This window comes from Argentina anserina, chromosome 4 (genome assembly GCF_933775445.1).
Source record: "Argentina anserina chromosome 4, drPotAnse1.1, whole genome shotgun sequence".
Taxonomy (NCBI): Eukaryota; Viridiplantae; Streptophyta; class Magnoliopsida; order Rosales; family Rosaceae; genus Argentina; species Argentina anserina.
In genome coordinates this window covers 13,581,094-13,601,662 of record NC_065875.1, presented here as the reverse complement: position 1 = coordinate 13,601,662, position 20,569 = coordinate 13,581,094, and the positions used below count along the sequence as shown (strand labels likewise).

The 20,569-nt window shown below is 35.1% G+C and overlaps 1 protein-coding gene and 1 long non-coding RNA gene across 8 annotated transcripts; one reads left to right on the top strand and one right to left on the bottom strand.

The window, feature by feature from the left end:
• Window positions 1–5,083: 5,083 nt before the first annotated feature.
• On the top strand, window positions 5,084–10,174 carry LOC126791606 (uncharacterized). Of its 7 annotated transcripts, none has more exons than XR_007671834.1 (8): window positions 5,084–5,276; window positions 5,481–5,575; window positions 5,791–5,887; window positions 6,479–6,536; window positions 6,623–6,739; window positions 7,398–7,540; window positions 9,528–9,688; window positions 9,760–10,174. It is a non-coding gene; the product is annotated as an uncharacterized LOC126791606 (long non-coding RNA). The 7 variants fall into 7 exon arrangements; XR_007671833.1 differs by having other exon boundaries at window positions 5,977–6,536; window positions 6,645–6,739; XR_007671831.1 differs by lacking the exon at window positions 6,623–6,739.
• A 3,267-nt stretch (window positions 10,175–13,441) lies between these two features.
• Window positions 13,442–14,171, bottom strand: LOC126791807 (uncharacterized). The gene has a single exon (XM_050518296.1). It carries the CDS (start codon window positions 13,933–13,935, stop codon window positions 13,567–13,569), a length of 369 nt encoding a protein of 122 aa, XP_050374253.1. The 5' UTR covers window positions 13,936–14,171; the 3' UTR covers window positions 13,442–13,566.
• Window positions 14,172–20,569: the final 6,398 nt, after the last annotated feature.

The following is a 20,569-nucleotide window of genomic DNA, read 5'->3' as shown; positions in this document are numbered from 1 at the left end:
TATGCGGCACCGTGTCTTATTTAGTATTGGTGATTCTGTTGTCCTGATGTCCGGCATCATACTGTATTATCGGTGATTTCCTCATCCTGATATCCGGCACCGTAACTTTATCGTAAATGGTACTGTTGTCTTGATTTTCAGTACCATGACTCGTGAATGGATAGTACTAGATGCATAGTTCACCCGAAGATATCTAGTGGCGTTGGTCTGGAGGCTAGTAGTTTGATAGCGTTCGAGGCTCATTGGTTGCTGTCTAGTCCCAAGAATCTTATTTCACAATGTCCAGCTTTCCGATCTCTGAGTTTGATCCAATTGACACAATTGGCATACTCTGGTATTCCTCGTCTTCCGACCTGGTTATTTACCTTCTTGTTGGACCGAGTTGGCCATTGAGACTTAGACATGTCCTTTGTTTGACGTTTGAGTCTTACATCGCTACCTTCGCGTTTGTTTATTTGCGTTTATATTTCATTTGCTCCTCATGTCGTGTTGTTGGTTTATTTTTATTTCTATTCATAGCCTTGTAGTTTCAATTGATAGGTAGTCGACACGTCATTTTTGACGTGTCAATTGCTTATTAATTCGGGACTACAACGATACTATTGCATTCCGGTCCCAGAAATGGTCCCGGAGTGTGACAACTAGTGAGTACTTTCAGTTCAATTCGACCCATTCGGTTCAGTTCGAACCCCTAACTGAAAACCGAACTGAAAAAGTTCAGTTATTTCAGTTTTTTTTTTCGGTTCGGTTTTTTTGTCAGTTCATTTTTTTCGGGCTCAGCTCGGTTTTCAGTTTTTCGATTCAGAAGTGCCACCCCTATATGGAATGGAGTAATGTTTCCGACTACATACGAACGTGTGGAAGTCACGTGATCTAACAGTGCCGACTACCGTCGTTTGAACTCTGAAGATCTGCCTCCACCTTCTGCAAACCAAACTTTTTCTTAACTGTTCTTTACGTTCTCCTTCCCATCCACAACCAGTTTACACTAGATAGCTTGCCCGCGCTTTGCTGCGGGTTTGTGAATGCAATGCTCAACATCATTTCACAACTTCTACTCTAATATTTGCATAAGTAGAAAAATTTAAGCATGAGTGTTGATATTACAATGGAACTTTGAAATTGAGTTAAAAAAATGAGAAACTTGATCAAGGATATGGTTAATCATGTTGCCCACAATAACATTTGATTGGCATCCCTCTGTCAGCTCTCTTTTGATAGTATTTACTCACATGGATTAACCGAAATAATGCCTTTAGAAGATTAGATTCGCATCCCTTTGTCATCGAGTTTTAATTTTTGGCCTAATAAGCATTCACCTACCAAAATTCAAATAATCACACTTGCAAAGTATATTTTCCAACGGTTAAATAATAAAATGTAATGCTTTACTTGCTCAATTATGCTTTGTTTAATAAGCCTACCTGCAAGAATGTATGCAACTCCATAATAGCTTCAAAACTGCATTCTGGATAGTGAAATTCAAAAGGGATGGTTAAGTAAAATAGAATACAACTACTGAATTGAACATGGTCAATTTAAATAAGAACCAAAAATAATGAAATGAAAATGAAAACATGGGAAAACATGGAAATACTCATGCGATAAAATGCCCATAGCTGAGACTTTTCTCACTGACACCAGGAATGAACAAATTTGACTAAATTCTAAACCAACAAAAGAAAATTGGCACTGTAAAAGAAAACCCAAGTCATCAAAGCAAGAACACAAACTTCAGTTAAAAATGAAATCATATAAAGAACCCAGAATTAATCAATCAAATAAGTTGATTAGTATGAAACAAACTGGAAATACGTTGATTAGTATTTCAGTCATAACAATGTAAGTTGTTTAATCTCTGTACAACACTGTTTATTACATTTTAGATATGGAAGAAAACTTCAGATACAAACTACCCTACTTTACAAAATCTTGCCTTGGCAATTTCGCACACGTACAGTTGTATTCAAATGCTCAAAATTATTTGATGACTACTATTCTATGTAGATATCGACTTAAAAAGAAAAAATTAGACATGAGTGTTGGTATTGCAATTATGTATTTGTTTTAGAGTTTAAAATTTAGAAACTTGATCGAGTAATGATATTTAAGTTGCAACTTTAGCTGTTCATGACACAACCACAAACCTGAGAAGCGATGTTGCCAAAAATCCAAATTGACATCATAGAAAGAGGAAGATAAAGCCATGTTCTGCAATAAGGTTGAAACATTTACTAAGAGGCTCACATCATGCTACAAAAGAATGCTATGGTTTCAACATCATGAAATACAAATACATAATATGCAAGAAACAATATACATAGAACTAACCGAAAATGCATGGATCATCTCGTTGTCAAATGCATAGTAAAGCCTGAATCCCTTAAAGTAGAGCAGAAACTTCCTAGCTAAACAGTTGCAATCTCCAATACTAAAACCACTGTTACACACATATTATCAAAATAAAGTTATCTAATCCCATATCACCAAAACTGAAGAAACATTAATTAATGAATTTTGATAGGTATATTTCAAAAGCCGAGGGACTCTGTAACAGTGAAGCCAAGATGTAGATAAGGCTGAAGAATTCATCAGCATTCTAAAATTTGATTCATAAAAATTGAAATCGTTAACTCCAGAGCTGCATTTCAACAACAAATTTATATATGTTTTCCTATCCAGAAGCATAGGTCCAAGAACTTAAGTTGAAGCATACTAGTTTCCAGCCAAATCAACTAATAAGTAATGGTTTTTTTATTTATAAATTACTGTTATTTGATACATAACATTATGGTGATCAATTACAAAAAAATTCATGGCCTCCTTCTCTGCATATCAAACAAAAATCACATCAAAAGCTCTTATACTACATGTCATATTACCTTCAAATTGCATGAAACATTATTCCATTTGGGTGGAGCTACCAATCTTTCGCAATCATATAGGCCATCAACATTCTTTCATTAATTGAATTTGTACCCAAAGCCAAAGAAAATTGATTAGCACAAAAAATGGAAAAAAAATAGAAACCATAGAGCTTAGGACATTTTACCCATCAATATTTAGAAGAGGGAGAAGGTACCCTATCAACTGCTTCGAGATAAGAATATATATGTATGGCTTCGAGATAAGATGGACATGCACATAATATAAGTCAACCTCCGTATTTTACCCTTGATTATTTATATTCATATGAATTTATAAAGGAGAAGAAGAAAAATTAATAATATGGCCATTAGAAGATCAGTTATATACAACTTGCCATAGTAAAGGAAATATCTCACACATATAAGAGGAAACTCCCACAACAGCAAGACCAGACTTCATGTTCAATTACATTCCAAAGTGCAATAAATCTCTGATGACTGACCTATGAAAATGGCAAAAAACAAATTTTACCAACATGTTTATGATATAACAATAAATGGGGTTTATGTCGGAAACACTACCCTATCATGAAAATGGAAAGGAGAATGAATAAAGTAATTGAATGCATGCAAATTTTTATATGAAGCCACAAATAGCCATGATATCAACCTTATGTAACACTGTACGTAGATTCAAAAGACTGCATAACAGGTAACAAAATACTAACACGCTCACCCCGAATTATAGCTCATTTTTTTAACATACAAATAGTCGAGTGATCCATACCCTGTTGTTCCAAATAACAAAAAGTCTGAAGTGCAGTCCTGCACCAATATGATAGGTAACATCAGTAACTTGATACAAAGTTAATCAGCTAGAGCTTATGTAACATATAAGCTTATAGACGTTGCAAAGATCATATGGAACATCAAAGTAAAGATAACTTTCACTAGTAAATGGCCTTCCCAAAATGTAATAAAAGTGAAACTCAAAAACCCAGAAATCAGTTTAAAATGAAGCCACAGAAATCAAGATTCATATCCAAAAGAAAGAGACATGCAATGAAGACCCGTGATCAATCATAAACTGAAACAAACTCACCTTAAATGAGCTCAAACATCAGGGAATCAGGAACAACAACCTACAAAGAAGAAAAAACCCAATTCAATTCAAGATAAATTCATAAATACACATGAATTAAAAATTTGACAATCAATCCATTTAAGCATAGATTTATAAAAAGAGAATCCAACCTGCGCACAATTTTAGCACCAATTTATACACCTTGACATGTTCTTCCTCTTCAGCTCTTTGCAGAATCTGAAAAGGTATAAATGAAATTAGCATGATGTTCTGGAGAGATATAGAGATACTAGATGGAAATCATCAAACATGTCTTTCATTATCTATTCTCTCATATACCTTGAAACGTACTCAATAAAGCCCACTCAATAAAGATTAACATGTTTATCTCTGAGTTGAGTATTATCTTAGGTTTACTCCAATCAACTGAAAATCAAGGGAAACAAAAATAATCGAATTCAATGGAAACTCCAACGCACTTGTGTTGCAAGAGCAAGATTGTAGAATTTGAATCTCATCTCATAGAACGGAAAGACCAAAGAGTGAACTTTTAACTAATCTCATCTCATAGAACGGAAAGACCAACAAAGGCAGACGACTTCTGAATCAAACAATTAAAATCCGATAAGGACTTCACCACTTCTCTCCAACAAACTATCTTTTTTCCCATCACCCACCCGAGCCAACTGCTACTCTGAAGACTAAAGAGATCAAAAGAGCATAAGCAAAGAGAAAAAGCCGAGAGACAGAGAGACAACGAAGATAGAGTATCGATCTTAAGCGGAAGAACACGCGGCAAGCAATTACCTGAGGCTGATAAATATGGAGGCATATAAACCCGCCACCTGTTGATCTGAGACTAAAAGGGGGCATTTGAGTCAATTAGCCGCTTGGCCCACCGACTCGGAAAGCAGGGGTCTCCACCAGAAAAGAAAGAGCCGTAGTTGGCAAGGAAAATGACAGCCATGTCAATAAAACCCATTCCATGACAACAACGTAAATTTCCCTATTATTAAGCGTGGGTGTTTTTACTGTTCATATATACTAAAGTTGATGCAGGCTGCGGGTACTGTTCATTTCAGGGTAAAATAGAGATTTTGCCTCTGCTTGGGCTTTTTTCATGGTAGTGCCAGTTTCTTTCTCCACCACCCCATCTGATTTGTAATCGGCCATTAGAACTTTCTCGCTGCCCTTTTCTTTAGTTGTCTCTCAATTTCTTCTCTGACGTCCAAAACCATCAAAGCCAGAATTTGTTGTTTCTTTTCTCTCCAAAACCTTCCTCTCCCAAATCGTTGCTGCATCCGTCTCCAAAAGCTTCATCTCCGGTAAAGTTTCGACCTCATTCTCCCAATTTGCGTGCTATTATATTAGGTACAGAAATCATTGATTGAATTTGTGATGTTATAGATGAAGACGGGTGTGGGTTTTGATTATTAGATTATTGATTTTATTTTTTTGTTTTGTTTCTTCTTCTTTCTCCTTCTTCTCATTCTTTCTTTCTGCTCGGTCTCTCTCTGTTCCTGACCCAGACACCGACGTGGCTTTGCCGCCGTTCAATCAGTCTCCTCCCCTCTACAAAACCCACAAATTGCATGTGGGATTTAAAGAATTCTTCGTCGGATCGGTAAGGTTCTTCACTTCAGGAGTGGCCTCAGGCGATTCCATTTCTTGCTGATTGATTGTGTGCGTTCTTTAAATTTGAATTCATAAACTTTCTGATTGGATGAATTGTCAAATTTTGTTAATTTCTTCCTTATTGCTTTAGATGAACTGGATACATAGACTAAAGTTTGTATTAAAGAATCTCATGAATCGTTATCTGCTGTGTTTGGAAAACAGGTAAACTTCTTTGATTATTACGGGCAGAAACTGACCACTTCAGATGTTGGCGTGTCTTGCCAAGGGACATGCACTTTTTTCTCATAGAATAGCCAAGGTATCATTAACATCATTGAGATAGTGATTTTCTTTTCTGGAGATGCTTCTCATATTTGACTTTTGCAATTGGTTTAACATCTTTGTTAGGTTCACAAATAGAGGACAACTATGTCTTATCGCCATAGGTCTGTTGCAAATTTGGATTCTTATATGGTGATCATAGGGGATTATTAGGATGTGGCATTTTAGAGTTTCTGCTAGATTGCTATTTTGATTTGTTTGATATGCTTAGCTTAGCTCATACTTGCAATATTGCTAATTTGACATCCTTACCAAAACATCCCTGCCCTTACAAAACTATCAGTACATATATGAGAAACAAAATACCAATATTAGAATTGATTTCATTAAGCACCTCAAAATGAAGAGGAATACAAACTGACCACTGAATGAGTCATCATGAATATGTTTTCCTTTACCGCAGTAAGGGAGGAATGAGTTGCAGGGAATGAAGTTGCGGGTTTTTTTATCATGTTCTTAAATTCTGTAGTTTTTCCTGCTTTCTGCTTGGGGAGAGGACTCACTTTTTGAATGTGTATATACGGTGTTGCTGAAAGATATCAATTTAAATGTGTTTCTTTGTTGGCAGCTTGGGCTGCAACAGTTTTTACCGAAGATGAAGGTTGTGGTGGTTGAACAACCGCTGGGTAAGCACTTGAATATATGATGCCATAATATATATTGAGTTCGTTTGAGGATATAACTGAGAATTAGCCGGGTATTTATTGCTTAGTTAGTCGTTGGATGCTCATTAGGTCGTGCTGATTTGATTAGTTCCCGCTATATATAAAGCGGGAATCATAATTGCCCTAAAGTCCATGACTCTTCCTCTTCTGCTTAGATATGCTCTGTAAGTCAAACACATTCATTTTCTGATTCCAAGCTTCATATTTAGGTTGCCATCTTATTTGGATTTGATAGTGTTGGTCTATGTTTTGATTCACTGGGTCCATTGTAGGAGCTATGATGTTGTTTTTCCCTGCAGTTTATATTTGCTTCAGGCTCATGTTTTTGCTTTTTTTGGTGCCCCTGAAATTTGATATGGGGTGTTTATTTTTCTTGATTTTTGTTTATTTAAGGGCACTGGATAATGAATATGAACTAAATATTCATAGGTAATGGTAGTTGCAGATTCAGTTCCTTGAAAAGAGCTTAGTGTTTGATGGTAAATTGATTTGCGAATATAGAATGGTTGGGTTGAATTATGTTGTATTCCCTATAAGAAAGTTGATACACAGAATAATCGGCCATGTTGGGGTTGTATTTTGGATGTGCTAGGGATACTTAGAGGTGGCAAAGCTTCTACATTTATTTACTTAGCATTGAGATTGAAGCTTTGAACTTGAAGTAAATGAAAAGGCATAATCTTGAATTTAGCCTAAAGTTTAAATGATCCATGTAGTTTCTTGCATTGAAGGTGATTCTGAATTATGCGTTTTAGTGTTTCTTTCAGTATGTTCATTTGTTCTTATCAATTGAAAATTAACTAAATCCCTTGCATTTCCTAGGCGTATGCATGTAGCTACTTTAAGCAGTATCTGCTAGCAGAGCGGCCAGAGCCATATATAAGCCATTGATCAATATATTAATCCAACCGCTTCAGCTCCAGGGAAGACATAATAACAACGAATCTATCTTTGCAGGACAAGGAGTAAGTTTATTAAACATTATAATAGTTTATTTTGGTTAGTTACAAACTATACTCAATATTCATTCTTTAGCTAACTATTAGCCAAACAAACATGAGAAATGAAGCATATACTGATCTTACTGATATATGTGTCAATAATTTCCTAACTTTTAACAAAACAGATTAATTAAGCATTAGATGATGGCTAAGTTGATCAGCTTCTTCCGAATGTAAGTATATATGGTTATATATGTACAACAATGATTTTGGGTTAATGCTATTAGTTTCTTCGTTTCAGATTTCTATATTGTTAGACTTTTTTCCCCTTTTCTACTCATTCGATTAATGATATAGAGACTGAAACAAGGGAGAGAGTTAATGACCTTTTTATATAATCTGTTAGTTGGTTATCAAAATTTGGTTTTTAATGAAGAGTTGATGAGAGCAGTCCATCTTTTGCATAGTACAGGAAAATAAGACTGTCATTCAAAATGTGAAATCACTGAAATGTTTGTTTTAGAAATCAAAATGATGAAGGAGAGGTAGGTGTAGTTAAGGAGGTGGTGGAAATATGATGGGATTTGCAAAGAGAAAGATTACTGTTTTGATAGATGTGATGAACATATGCCGATGGATCTTTTGGAAAAAAGAAGGATGAGTGAACATATGTTGTTGTTTGTCTTTCTCTGTTTGGTATAAAATATCGGTGTAATTGTTGTAATGTCATCTTTTTGATGACCTTTTCACTGTAATATAGATCGGTCTAGGGCATTTTCTACTACAATGCTTTCAAAGTTTGGAGTAGTTGTCTCCTTCTATATGTAATATAAGGTAATTGAAAGTATCATGCAGTTTCTATAGTGATCAGCAGTGTTGCTCCATGTTTAGTAGTGTTTTCCTTTTGTGTGGCTATGCGAGTATGTTAGTATTTTCTAGCCCTCTTTCCTGTACAAACTTTATTTTATAATCTATAGTATAAATGTCTTTTAGTAACTAACAAGCTTTATATCTTTTTCTTTTACTTAATGGAATTATAGTTTGTATTGAACCTCATATAATTGTTTGTGTCTGAAGAATGTTGCATAGATATAGTTAGTTCGCTGAAAGAAGTAAACACATATGGAACAAAAATAACAAATCTTAGAGTCATAATGCAAAATAACTTGAAAGAGTGAATCAAAAGGAAGATGATTTTGAAGCTGGCATAAAAAGTGACACTGTCAACAAGCCAAATATGTTGATTAAGAGATAATGTTCTTAATTTGCTTTTTCATTACGATTTTTGAGTTTATTGAATAGAAAATGGATTTGATGAAAAGTCTATATAATCAGAAAGAAAAGTTCAAGGTTTGAAAACAGCAGTGTTGGCATTTGATCGAGTTGCAATCAATTAGTGTCTATGCAAGAGAATAAGTTGAAAGCATGAGAAAGAATTAGTTTTTGTAGAAAGGTATCAATCAATGAGCAAAATATAAGGACGAAACTAGAGTTTGAGGTAATCTATTCTGAAAGGAGATTAAGATGTGTGAGTAACAAACAAGTTTATGTGTGATTATTTAATCTGATATTAGCAAGGCCTACGTCAGTATTAATACTTTTGACTATGAAGTCCTTTTAAGATTCTATATCATGAGCTTACATGTCGATCAGTTTGGCATGTTTGATGAAATGTCTGTTGTTTTTGTAAACACATGTTTTCGATATACATAGTATAGCTCCAGCTGTCAACATTCATGGTATAATTGTACAAGTTCCCCTATGACTAATATGCTTTTGTTGGTTATGAAAAACCAGTATATAAGTTTGATAGATATATGGATCCATTCTCATATTATTGATTTTTCAGTTGAAAAACTATTCAAGTCTATAACATGAGTAAACTAGATTAGGTTGAGTACTATTTTCGATCTGCATATGAATACATTATTGATAATATGAGGATGTATAGACTTTCATTGATTGATTTATTTTTGGAGTATACCAATTGTTAGTGTATGTGTGTGTGCAGGGGGAATTCTGTCTGAAAGTGAAACTAGAACGGTTTTCAACTTATGGTGCTTAGTGGTATAACAAATGTCCAGTGACTGATTGTGATCTAGGATTAAAAAAAGATGAAGATGGAGATAGTTTCATCTATGTTATACACCGAACTCAGACTCCTCAGCAGCGGTAAACATGATTCTGTGTTTTTTTTTAATTTCCATATTAATTTCATTCATTACTATGTCTGTGGTGGGTAGTTATCGAACTTCTATGGTGCTTAATGATGGGAGAGATCGGATACCTGTCATGCTGTTGGACTTGGAAGCAGAAAAATTGATTAGATATAGTGCTAAGCAGCTAATTGATTCAAGATTTTACAGAGGGCAGCAAGTGAATCCAGAAGAAATGCAACGAGTGGAAGGTGGAGAATATATTTGTTTTAGTATTGATGCCTGAAGGAAAAATGGTTGTGAAGAAAATAATGTCTATTCAGGACGAGTCAGAATAACAAGTGGAGACTCATCTATCTATTATATAGATAGCATATGATGAACAAGTATTAGTACTGGTTTGACTACAGACCTGTATTAATGTTCTTTCTTCCATCTTTCCAATAAAATATTTTGTAAGGTTTGTAAACAATAAGCAGATTATGAAGTTATCAGTGGACTATATTAGTCAACTTTCTAATAGGATTATTCACTCATGAAACAAAATGTTACCTATGTATTCAAAATTAGGTTCGTCTAATTTAGTTCACATGCTGATAAATATGCGAGTGGCTTACATTTATTTAATAAAATATCTAATGCTTATGTAACTGGTCAGCAATAGTGTTGCAATATTGACGGTGAACGACTCTTAGCTGCACAAGCTGTTCATTTCTGCAGTTGCAGAAACAGCAAGGCCCTACGAACTGGACTTAATCCAAGATCTAAAAAAAATAATAGTGCTTTATAAAATTTCAAAGGAAGACTCCAGAAGACATGCAACTGACTTGATGATGCAGCAGTAATGTCTGAGATATACTAACAACAACGTAAGAAGACCAACAAAAATAACCATAATTTCATATGAAAATATTTCAAAGTTGTGTTATTCCAGGTTCTCATCTCTGATGACAATACTAGGCAATTTACTTCACTCTACTTAAACGAACATGACAGACAAGGCTAAACTGATTATTATAACGACCTTGGTAGTGAATGTGTCATTTGACAGTAGTTTGATTTGATAATAGTACTAAAGATAATAGGGAACATAAATAAACGAATGGTTTCCATTTGTATCAATCGCTCATTTCCGTTAAATGAAAAAGTTCCATGGGAATATTTTTTATTTTCAGGGTATATCATCTCTTTTTTGTATTTATTTAGAAAAAAAATAGAAGAGAAAAAGTATGGGGAAAATGACAATAAGATATTACTACTTATTATGCAAAAACATAATGTACAATGATGTCTACTATTTTCCAAAAAACCTGACAGACAATATTCGTAGTTTCTTTATTTCTTCAACCAAAATGTAATATTAACTCATGTGTTTATATTTTTATCACTCTAATTCTTATCCCTCTCATCCTTTCCATCTTCTACTTTCCATTATATCTTTGTATGATAATTGTTCATAAAATATATCTTAATTGTAGTATGTAACATGCCAATGAAGAGAACAACGGGCGATCTATCTCTCAATCTCCTGATAGTAGATTTTCTATTAATCCTTCTCCTGATGTTGGTCCTCCAACTTTCCCTCCTGGATCCCAACGTTCACATCTTCCATCTCATGGGATACCACATGTCTCTCCATTTAGTAGATATGATGAAATTAGTAGACGATTCAAGGTCTTCTCAGAACAGAACGCACACCTTAACAACCATATAATCCTTCATCGAGCGATTTTCATTAGTAGATAATGTATATTTCCATTTCGACAATATTAATAAAGTTAAATTATGCATATAAAATAACTTGCATTTTTTTTATAAAAGAAGCAAGACCTTATTACCCATTCAACTGCAATGAAAGAAGATCTTCTGAGGCTGCCCACTATAAACAAAATAATTCAAATTATAACTCACATTATATCTACACACCCACAACAAATATACGAAATAACTAATTGAATCATTAAGACAATTAAACAAAACTACAAGCCGCGCTTTGCGCCGGCCATCAACCTAGTTACCGAAAACACACGGGTTCTCTACCAAACCCTTATGAACAGTGCCGACCTATAGCGCATCTAATATATAATAAACTAGCAATGTTGTGAATAGTTTAACTATTGCAGGTTGTGAACACATTTTTAACTCCATTTGTTCAATCAAATTATGAGATTTCAAGACTTTATGCTTGGCCAAATACATGGTTTTATATCTGGGTTCCTATATCTATAAAGCCATGTAACAAAGATCAACAACTAACTTGTAACCAAAAACAAGGATCAACAACTAACTTGTAGCAAATCTAGTGAAACTCTTATTAATAACTACCAAATATTTTACCACCTTCATTTCATATATCTTTTGAAAAAAAATCACCAACTCAAAAAAACCCCAAATTCAGCATACACAAAACTGAATCCATATCGATCCATCATTTACAGAAATTGGATGGGAGGAAAGCGAGAAAGAAAAAAACCTTGCCGAACTCATTAACCATCTGAAAAGAAGAAAAACATCTTGAGAGAACGAACAATCGCTCCCTCTCTTTTGCTCTCTCCTTCTGTTAGTCCGTTTTGTGACGTTTGAAAAAGCCTCTAGAAATTCTTTTGGTGTGGTACATCAGCACACTCGCCACCTGGTGAAAAGGCCAAATGCGTCATTTCTCAGGCCCGTGGCAGCCAAGCAAAAACGCAGAACGACGGGGGCATCCTCATGAAGCCTTTATGAACAGTGAATCAACAAATAACCCATTGAAGATGCCAAGGAACGCACTGAACTAAACCAAGTTCTCAACAGTTTGTTTCATTCCAACCAAAATTCGCAGCAACCCCAGTTCTTCAACCCAGAATCGTCGTTTAAATTAGTGGGAAATCCACAAAATCACCAATATAGCTGATGAAACCCATGATTGTTTCCACAAGCCCACAATGAATTTGCAAATGACAAACATTCAAAAGCTAACTGAAACAAAGAGTTTCACAATCCCAATTCGCCGCCATTTTCATACCTGCATAATTGTAAGAAGCTTGATGCAATTCCACATTTCCACCTCCATCTTATCCACTATCCTTCAAACCAGCAAGCTTTCGATAGCTAAAATCACAAATATCGAAAATCTGTTAATCCCATCAAAGACGTATAGGATTAGGATTAGGGAGAAATGTGATAAACCCAGTTTCGTGCTCTTTCTATTTTATCTCACTAGTAACGTTGACTGTCAGTCAAAAGCACAAAGGTTCAGTAAATGGCTGGATTAGAATGGCTCTGATTGCACCACGTGTCGCTCAAGGTGCAGGTTCACTTAAACCTCGGTGTTTTGAATAAGTTTCGAGTTAATAATTAGTCCATTCTAGCAAGTAGATTGGGAAGTTGACCCATAATAATTGCAGTTTATTTATTAATGAAAATGAAGACCATGAGTTATTCCTCAATCAATGGCAACCAGATAGAGGGGAAAAACATATCTTCAGGATCGATCAGTTAAACTCAATCAAGCTCATTTGAATGGAAGTAACTGATCAACAAGATCCGAGTTAAATTTAAGTTTTACTAATTAGTCAAAGTTTATTAAATAAGTAGTAGTATAACCGATCAAAATTAGGAAAAAAAAAACATGTAGGAAATTCTAGGAGCTACTGTGGAAATTACTTTCTGTAGTTATTCCTTTGCTTTATCATAAAAACATATTGGAAGATGCTTTTTCATAATTTCTCCTGTTATTTTTGACACTAAGGTAGAATGTAAGATTTACCGTCGACTTTTGTTCGTAATTGTAGCCAAGAAAAGAAGAGGAACATCATTGCATCAAACATAATTTAGGTAAAACACCCCCTGTACAAGCACTACCTCAATATATTATTTCAACCAACAAACCTAACATGCTCTGCCGAGTTTGAATTAGTACAATGAGAATGAGGATGAATCACCCACTTGGGATGTGCTTGATGATCTCGTATACTTCTTCGTTGAAGACGAAGATGACGATGATGAGGACATGTCTGACCTTCTTCTAAGCATCTGCCTCATCCCATCTGCAACATGAACAGCAGGGTTGGACTTGAATTTACCGCAGAACGACATGTGAGCTCTCACAGCTTCTTCCATGCCGAATGGCTTCTTGCCTTTGCTAACCTCGTCTCTTACAGCTTCCGAGCACAACCCACAGAGCCATTTGTCGTCGAATTTCGCCTTCACTTGTGTGATGTAGTCTTGTGTGCAGTCCTCTTTTAGTCCACAACACTCGCACTTGACCAACTCAATCTCCATGTTCCCGGTCTTTCGTCCTTCTTTTGATCCAATATTTCTCAGAGAATCAAGAAAGGTTGTGTTCTTTTTTCCTAGTTGGGGTTTGATAGTAATGATGTAGCGCGCAGAAAGTTGCTTGGTTTCCTATTAGTCGTTGCTTAAACAAGGTTTGCAAGGTGTCTGATATATGTAGTCGAAGAGCTGTTATGGTTGGGATTATCTTTTCTCATTGGATATGGTTGGGAATTTAGGATGTGTCTGTGTCTGAGAGAGGAGAGAAATATGAGAGTTTCTAGCCTTATAAGGAGAGACGGTAGGGGAAAAGTGGAAAACTGCCATAATTTCCTCCATGTTCTAAGGGACATGGGGCAGTGGGAAATGAGACAAAGATGGTCGGAGGGGTCCTCAAGCTGGCCCTCTATACTATCAATATCAAATACGCAATTCCTTATATTCTTATATTCCCCAATAAAACTTGCATACAAACTAGTATGTACGCGTGCGTCCAAACTCTCATTTATTTGCACACTTTGCGAATATAAATACATGATTTTAACCGTTCAAAAGTTTAATTTATTACTAAAGATCATTTATGTAAAATATCAACATAAACAAAAATCGTCTTCATAGTCGATTGCATCAAACAAATTGACGGTTGATCATGAGACTACTAACTTTCACCATAACCGTTCATTTGTTTGATGCAATCGACTATGAAGACGATTTTTGTTTATGTTGATCTTTTACAGAAATGATCTTTAGTAATAAACTAAATCTTTGAACGGTTAAAATCATGTATTTATATTCGCAAAGTGTGCAAATAAACGAGAGTTTGGACGCACGCGTACATACTAGTTTGTACGCAAGTTTTTTCCTCCCCATTGGCTGTGTAAACTACAATCTCTGATTCAAGTTTGTTAAAAGAAAATGTTAGAAATGAAATAAAAAAATTGTTACGATTATAATCGAGGGGTGATTTATTAGCCTTCATCTTTGATTCTCATCAGCCAACACCAATTCCCTAGCCACTTTGGGGCGATTCTTAGCTTCCCGGAGTCCTGACTAGCTTCTTCTTTTTTCCGAAATGAAACCTGATAGCTTCTCATTCTTGTGCTGAACAACAATAGACTTATTGTCTTCCGTAGAAACAACTTTAGATTAGTTATAAGGGTTCATTCCTCTTATGGTATCTAAAATATGGCTACTTGGACAATTTGGTACCTGATGTATGAAAACGGACAATTTGGTACATGAAGTTCTCATTTGTAAGCCATTTTGGTACTCTATCAATTTTAATCATATTTTAAGGTTATTTTCGTCATTCTAACCATAAACTCATTAAATTCACATTTTTCTTCATTTCTTCCAATAATTGTGCCCTCTTTGAAGATAATTAAATTGATATATCTACTCCACTTAGCATATACTTCACATATATCAAAAATAATTTTTTTTCTTAATATACTTATTGTATCATAATTATTTTTTGCAAAGGAAATAAATTGCCTTTATGCAATTGTAATTTTTTATTATAATATTTTTTTAAATTACTTATAATTAAAATTAATTTAGATTGATAACTACATTATGAAAAATTATATACGTAAATCATCACAGATACTAAGTGAATGAGTTATCAAATTTTTAGTGATAATTTAGAGGTAATTTGAAGGTATTATGAAAAAATGAAGTACAGTAGAGATAAAATGACGGAAATAACCCTGAAAATATGGTCAAAATTGACATAAGTACCAAAATGGCCTAAATTTGAGAACTTTGGGTACCAAATTATCCGTTTTCATATATCAGGTACCAAATTGTCCAAGTAGCCAAACATCAAGTACCAAATTGTCCAAATAGCCAAACATCAGGTATCATAAGAGGAATTTATCCTAGTTATAACGCTTCCATGGACGGGTAGGAATCACATAATTAATGAAACTAGATCTTATGAGTAGAGCCAACAATATTAATCAAATCTAGTAGCATAGCATTGTTACAGGTCTTAAACCTGAGAATTGAACCGGCTTCTAATAGTGGTTCGATTCCTAAACGGTTTGATTAATCATTCTTAAACACAAAAACCAAACATGTCGTTTATCTTATAAAATTTGGCCCGTGAATCTTGTTTTACCATTTTAAGAACGCAAAATTTATTAATTTCCAGACAATTTCAGAAGTAGGATTGATCTACAAACTCAACAGAAATTCTAATGTTTTAATTTTCTCTTTATGGTTTCCCAAATCTAGAGTGGTATCAAACATATAGAGTTGAAAAAGTCGATAGAGTTCATTTGCTTCATTACTTTTCATTATTACCAATATATAAAAATCATAATCTGCTCAATTGAGTCCCCTTCAATTGATTAAATAGACACTTTGTGACCATGATATTAAAAGGGTGGTGAAATTAACACATCTTTTTTTTAAAATTGGCACACCTTTGAATTTTCTAATACTTCTTCATACACCCAAAATATACGTATTCCAATACTACCCGTCCCTTCTCACTGTCCCTTTGTTTCATCTGTAACTCCAAATTAGGGTTATTAGCAATGTTGTTTATTAGCTCGGGATTTACCAGCCCTCGCCCATTCTCCCTTCTTTGGTTATTAGCTTGGGATTGTCTGTTGTTTCTGAGTTTTGCGCCTTATCCAAGCCCCTTCATGTCTAAAAGCTCCACGGACTAGGAATCAGTGGATTCCTCCTTCTGTTGGTGTTGTGGCTGTGAACAATGACGCTTGCTGGGTGGATTCCAATTGGGGAGGGATCGGTGTCATCATCAGAAACCATGCTGGTAATCTTGTGGGGGGTTTACACGACTCGATCGAAGTGGAGTCGGCCGAATTGGCTAAAGCTTTTGCTATCTTGGCGCGCTGGGGTCAAATTGGCAGAGGAGTGCAATCTAAAATTTGTAGAATTTCGTTCTGATTCTTTATCGGTAGTGAAAGATCTACTACTACCAATCACATGCAAGTATAGGAACTAGAGAACTTCCCTAGTGCTGGATGAGATTAAATGGAGAAGCTCTTTCTTCTCGTCAATTGGCAATGGACTCCAATAGAAGCTAATCACAATGTTCATGTTGCTGCTAAGCTAGGAAGTAGGAAGGTGGGCCTCCACAGCTGGTCGGAGACTCCCCCACCCTCCCTAACCTTGGTACTCGGAATGACGGGCTCTCTTGCACACATGATATTGATGTATAGGTGGAGTTAATTATATAACTCCACTTAGCTTTTTCGCGTGCTGGTTATTCATCATCCTCTCTCTCTGTGTGTGATTGAGGATTGGGTAGCTACACTTTCTATTGAGAGGTTTCAGATCAAAGACTATGGAAGGGTGGGTTATGACAATTGAATGGTTTGTGATAGAACCCAGACAAGAAAAATTAGAACAATCCTAACGAGGAGTGGTTGTATTGAATTCGAGTGCTTGGGATATGATCTCCAGACGATGAGACAATCCTGAGCTTGTTGTCTGCCATAAACAATTGCTTCTTTTCCAAGGGGAGATGAAGAGATACATAAGAGTATTTTGGTAAAAACAATATGAGGGGTGTGCCAATTAAAAAAAAAGTGTGCTAATTTCAGCACCCTATTTAAAACCTTGAATATTCCAAAGTGAGAGCTCATATGATGCCATGTTGCCAGAGCTTAGAGGTAAAACTGAAAAAAAAAAAGATAAAAAAACAAGATAGATGAATTATATATATCTTTGCACAAATGTCTACAGTGATTGTGGCCGCTGGGGTTAAAAATATCTTGTTTTGTTGTTCGGTCTCTTTACCTCGGTCAAATTAGTTTCATATGCATCTGAGTGATATTTCATTTCTCGGTCAAAATTTATTGATCAATTGGCATTGCTTTATGTATGGGGTTATGCTATTAACACACCTCAAATTACTATTCACACATCCATTTTATTATTTTATCACTAGAAATTAATTGAATTTACAAATTTATCTCTAAAATAAGCTTTATGATTGACTTTTATCATAAAGGAGGTGTGTGAATAGCAATATAAGGCGTGTTAATAGCAATATAAGGCGTGTTAATAGCACAACCCTATGTATATATATAAAGTTACTAACATTGACTATAGTTCTATAATGCACGGAAACGACTGTTTCATTGCATATCACAAGTTCGTGTGGACACACAACTACGTAAGGACACATGTACTCTATTCAGACAAGACTTGGACACGTGTGAATTATGAATGGACACTCCAAGATTGATAATGTCACTTGATTTTGATTAGATTCATGACCTTGATTTGCGAGAAGGTCTTGTGAAGGTTGTTTTCCATATCATCAGAGAAGTTCACCCCGTTGTAGGTTCAGACGTCTCCCTATCGTTGAATTTTTTGCCTTTGATTCTCTGTTCTTTAATTTGGAATGTTTAATCTTGGTTGGGTCTGATTATTTTTACTGTTGTGTGGAGAATTGTAATTGGGTATTCATAAAGATTTGGAATTAGGTGGGGGACGGACCGACGTACGGAGGTTGTGGTGTTGAAGAATGAAGTCACCATGGCGGCATACGGTGAGGGATTAAGAGAAGAAAAGAGGTTAAGTTGTCTGAGTAAAGAGAACTGTCAATTTCAACTACTCCATTCTTTGACTTTTCAATTATGGATTTCAACTGATTTTTTTTTCAAATAAATGGATTTCAATCAATTTGAATATGAAAAATTCTATAATACAACGCTCTATTGTATGCAGCGTGAATAGTGACTATGAACATTAGTGAACAGTAATCATGCACAATAAAGTAAACAGTAAAATCTAGATAGTAAAAATTTATTACTACTTTATTATGAACCTATCTTTGTTTTCCTAGGAACTAGGCTTTAACATGATAATAATTTTCACCTAAATGACTTTCTTGTCTAAACGGTTACTTTTGGCGGAATCACTGCTGTCCTAGAAAACAAAAAACTGGGTTCAAAATAAAGCATAATAAACACATATGAAAAAATATAAATGCTCATATGAAATGCTAGAAAATTTCAAGTAAAACTAAATATTTTTGCGATGGATTTTTAGGGTACCAGATGAAGTTTATTTATTCAGCATATATACAAATATAAAAATTCAGAGCTTTCCTCTTAGGTAAACAACTACAGTTATTTAGCTACTCATAATTATTAAACACTCATACTCACACTCATACTCACACACACACTCACACTCACACTCAAGCTATCTATACACTCTTATTCTCAGAATACTTAGTAGAACAACTCCCTTTCTTTCTGAAACTATGCCACAATCTTCTGATTTTTCTCCCTCTCAACTTCTGCCTTCCCAAAGAAGTTCTTGCTCTTTATATAGAGCTCAGACTCTAAGCATCAAACCGAACTCGCTTTCATAATGGACGATAAAGAGTCTTCGCCTTTTTTAAAGCTAGTTGTTCTTATGCGTCGGCAAATTATTTCACAAAAGTAAAAAGATATATTTTTATTATTTGGATGTGTCGGCAGCTCATGTTCTTTGTTTGGATGCGTTGGAAGCTCTTACTTTTCCATCATGTTTGTGATATTGTAATATTCTTCATCTGCACAGTCACAATCTGCCAAAAAATCTTGGCCTTCATGGTCACTTTCTTGTTTTGTGTCTTCTTTTTCATCTAGATCTGAGTCATAGGGAAAAATATAAAGAATCATGTATTCTCTCTCTTTCTCTACTCTTTTTAGCCATGCAGTTATTTCTGGAGTTCCATTTATTTCATTTCTCATGACGGCAGAGAAGAAATCACAAGCGTCTGGTGGAGGATGATTGTAGCATGTGACTATGATTTTTTCTCCACTGGCCAAAAGACTAGACTCATAATCCCTTCGAAACATGTTTTTGATGCACATAATGACCATGACTTTCATCCATAGAATGCTATTGTTAGGATTACCATTTTTCCCTGAATCATTTGAACTCTTGATCGGACCATGAATAATTCTCACATAGTGATATAGAGAAATGTAACTTATGCGTCCATCAACCACTTCCCATTCTGGAGAGGTAGAAATTAATTTCAGTCTCAAGATGCATCCATCTGGACAAATGTTCTTTACTGCCTGAGTTATGATTTTTGAAAAACCCTCTAGGTCTTCGTTTGACTTAGTCCAAATATTGTGCACAAATCCATTCTCAATGAGCCATAGCTTCTGCTTGAACATTTACAAGATATCTCCCATAATATGGGTCAGAAACTATTTCTAAGGTTGAGGGAAGCATTTTACCGTCTTCGAATTTATAGTGAAATTCCCACCAAGCTAATTCATTTAGGGCTGAAATAAGAACTTGCACGTTTTCAGGACCTTCCACATACTTGATCATTGCATCTCCTTCCTTCGAATTTTCTTTTTCTTTTGCATGGATTCCATATATTCTTCTGTCAAGGCATTGAGACTTTTCAACAGATGTTCTTTGTCTTCCTCATAGAAAGCTTGTAGAACATTATCCATAACGATCTTATGCTTGAAGGCCAATAGATTCTCCGTTTTGAATACTGGTTCTTTGAATATCTTCAAAAGATAGCCATGAACATTTTTCTTTCCAATGACTTCAACCATTTTTCCCCCAAAAGGGGCTATTCTGTGTTTTTTTTTGACAAAGCAGCAGCCTTCAACGGACTTGATAAGCCTTTACCGTCTGCCGT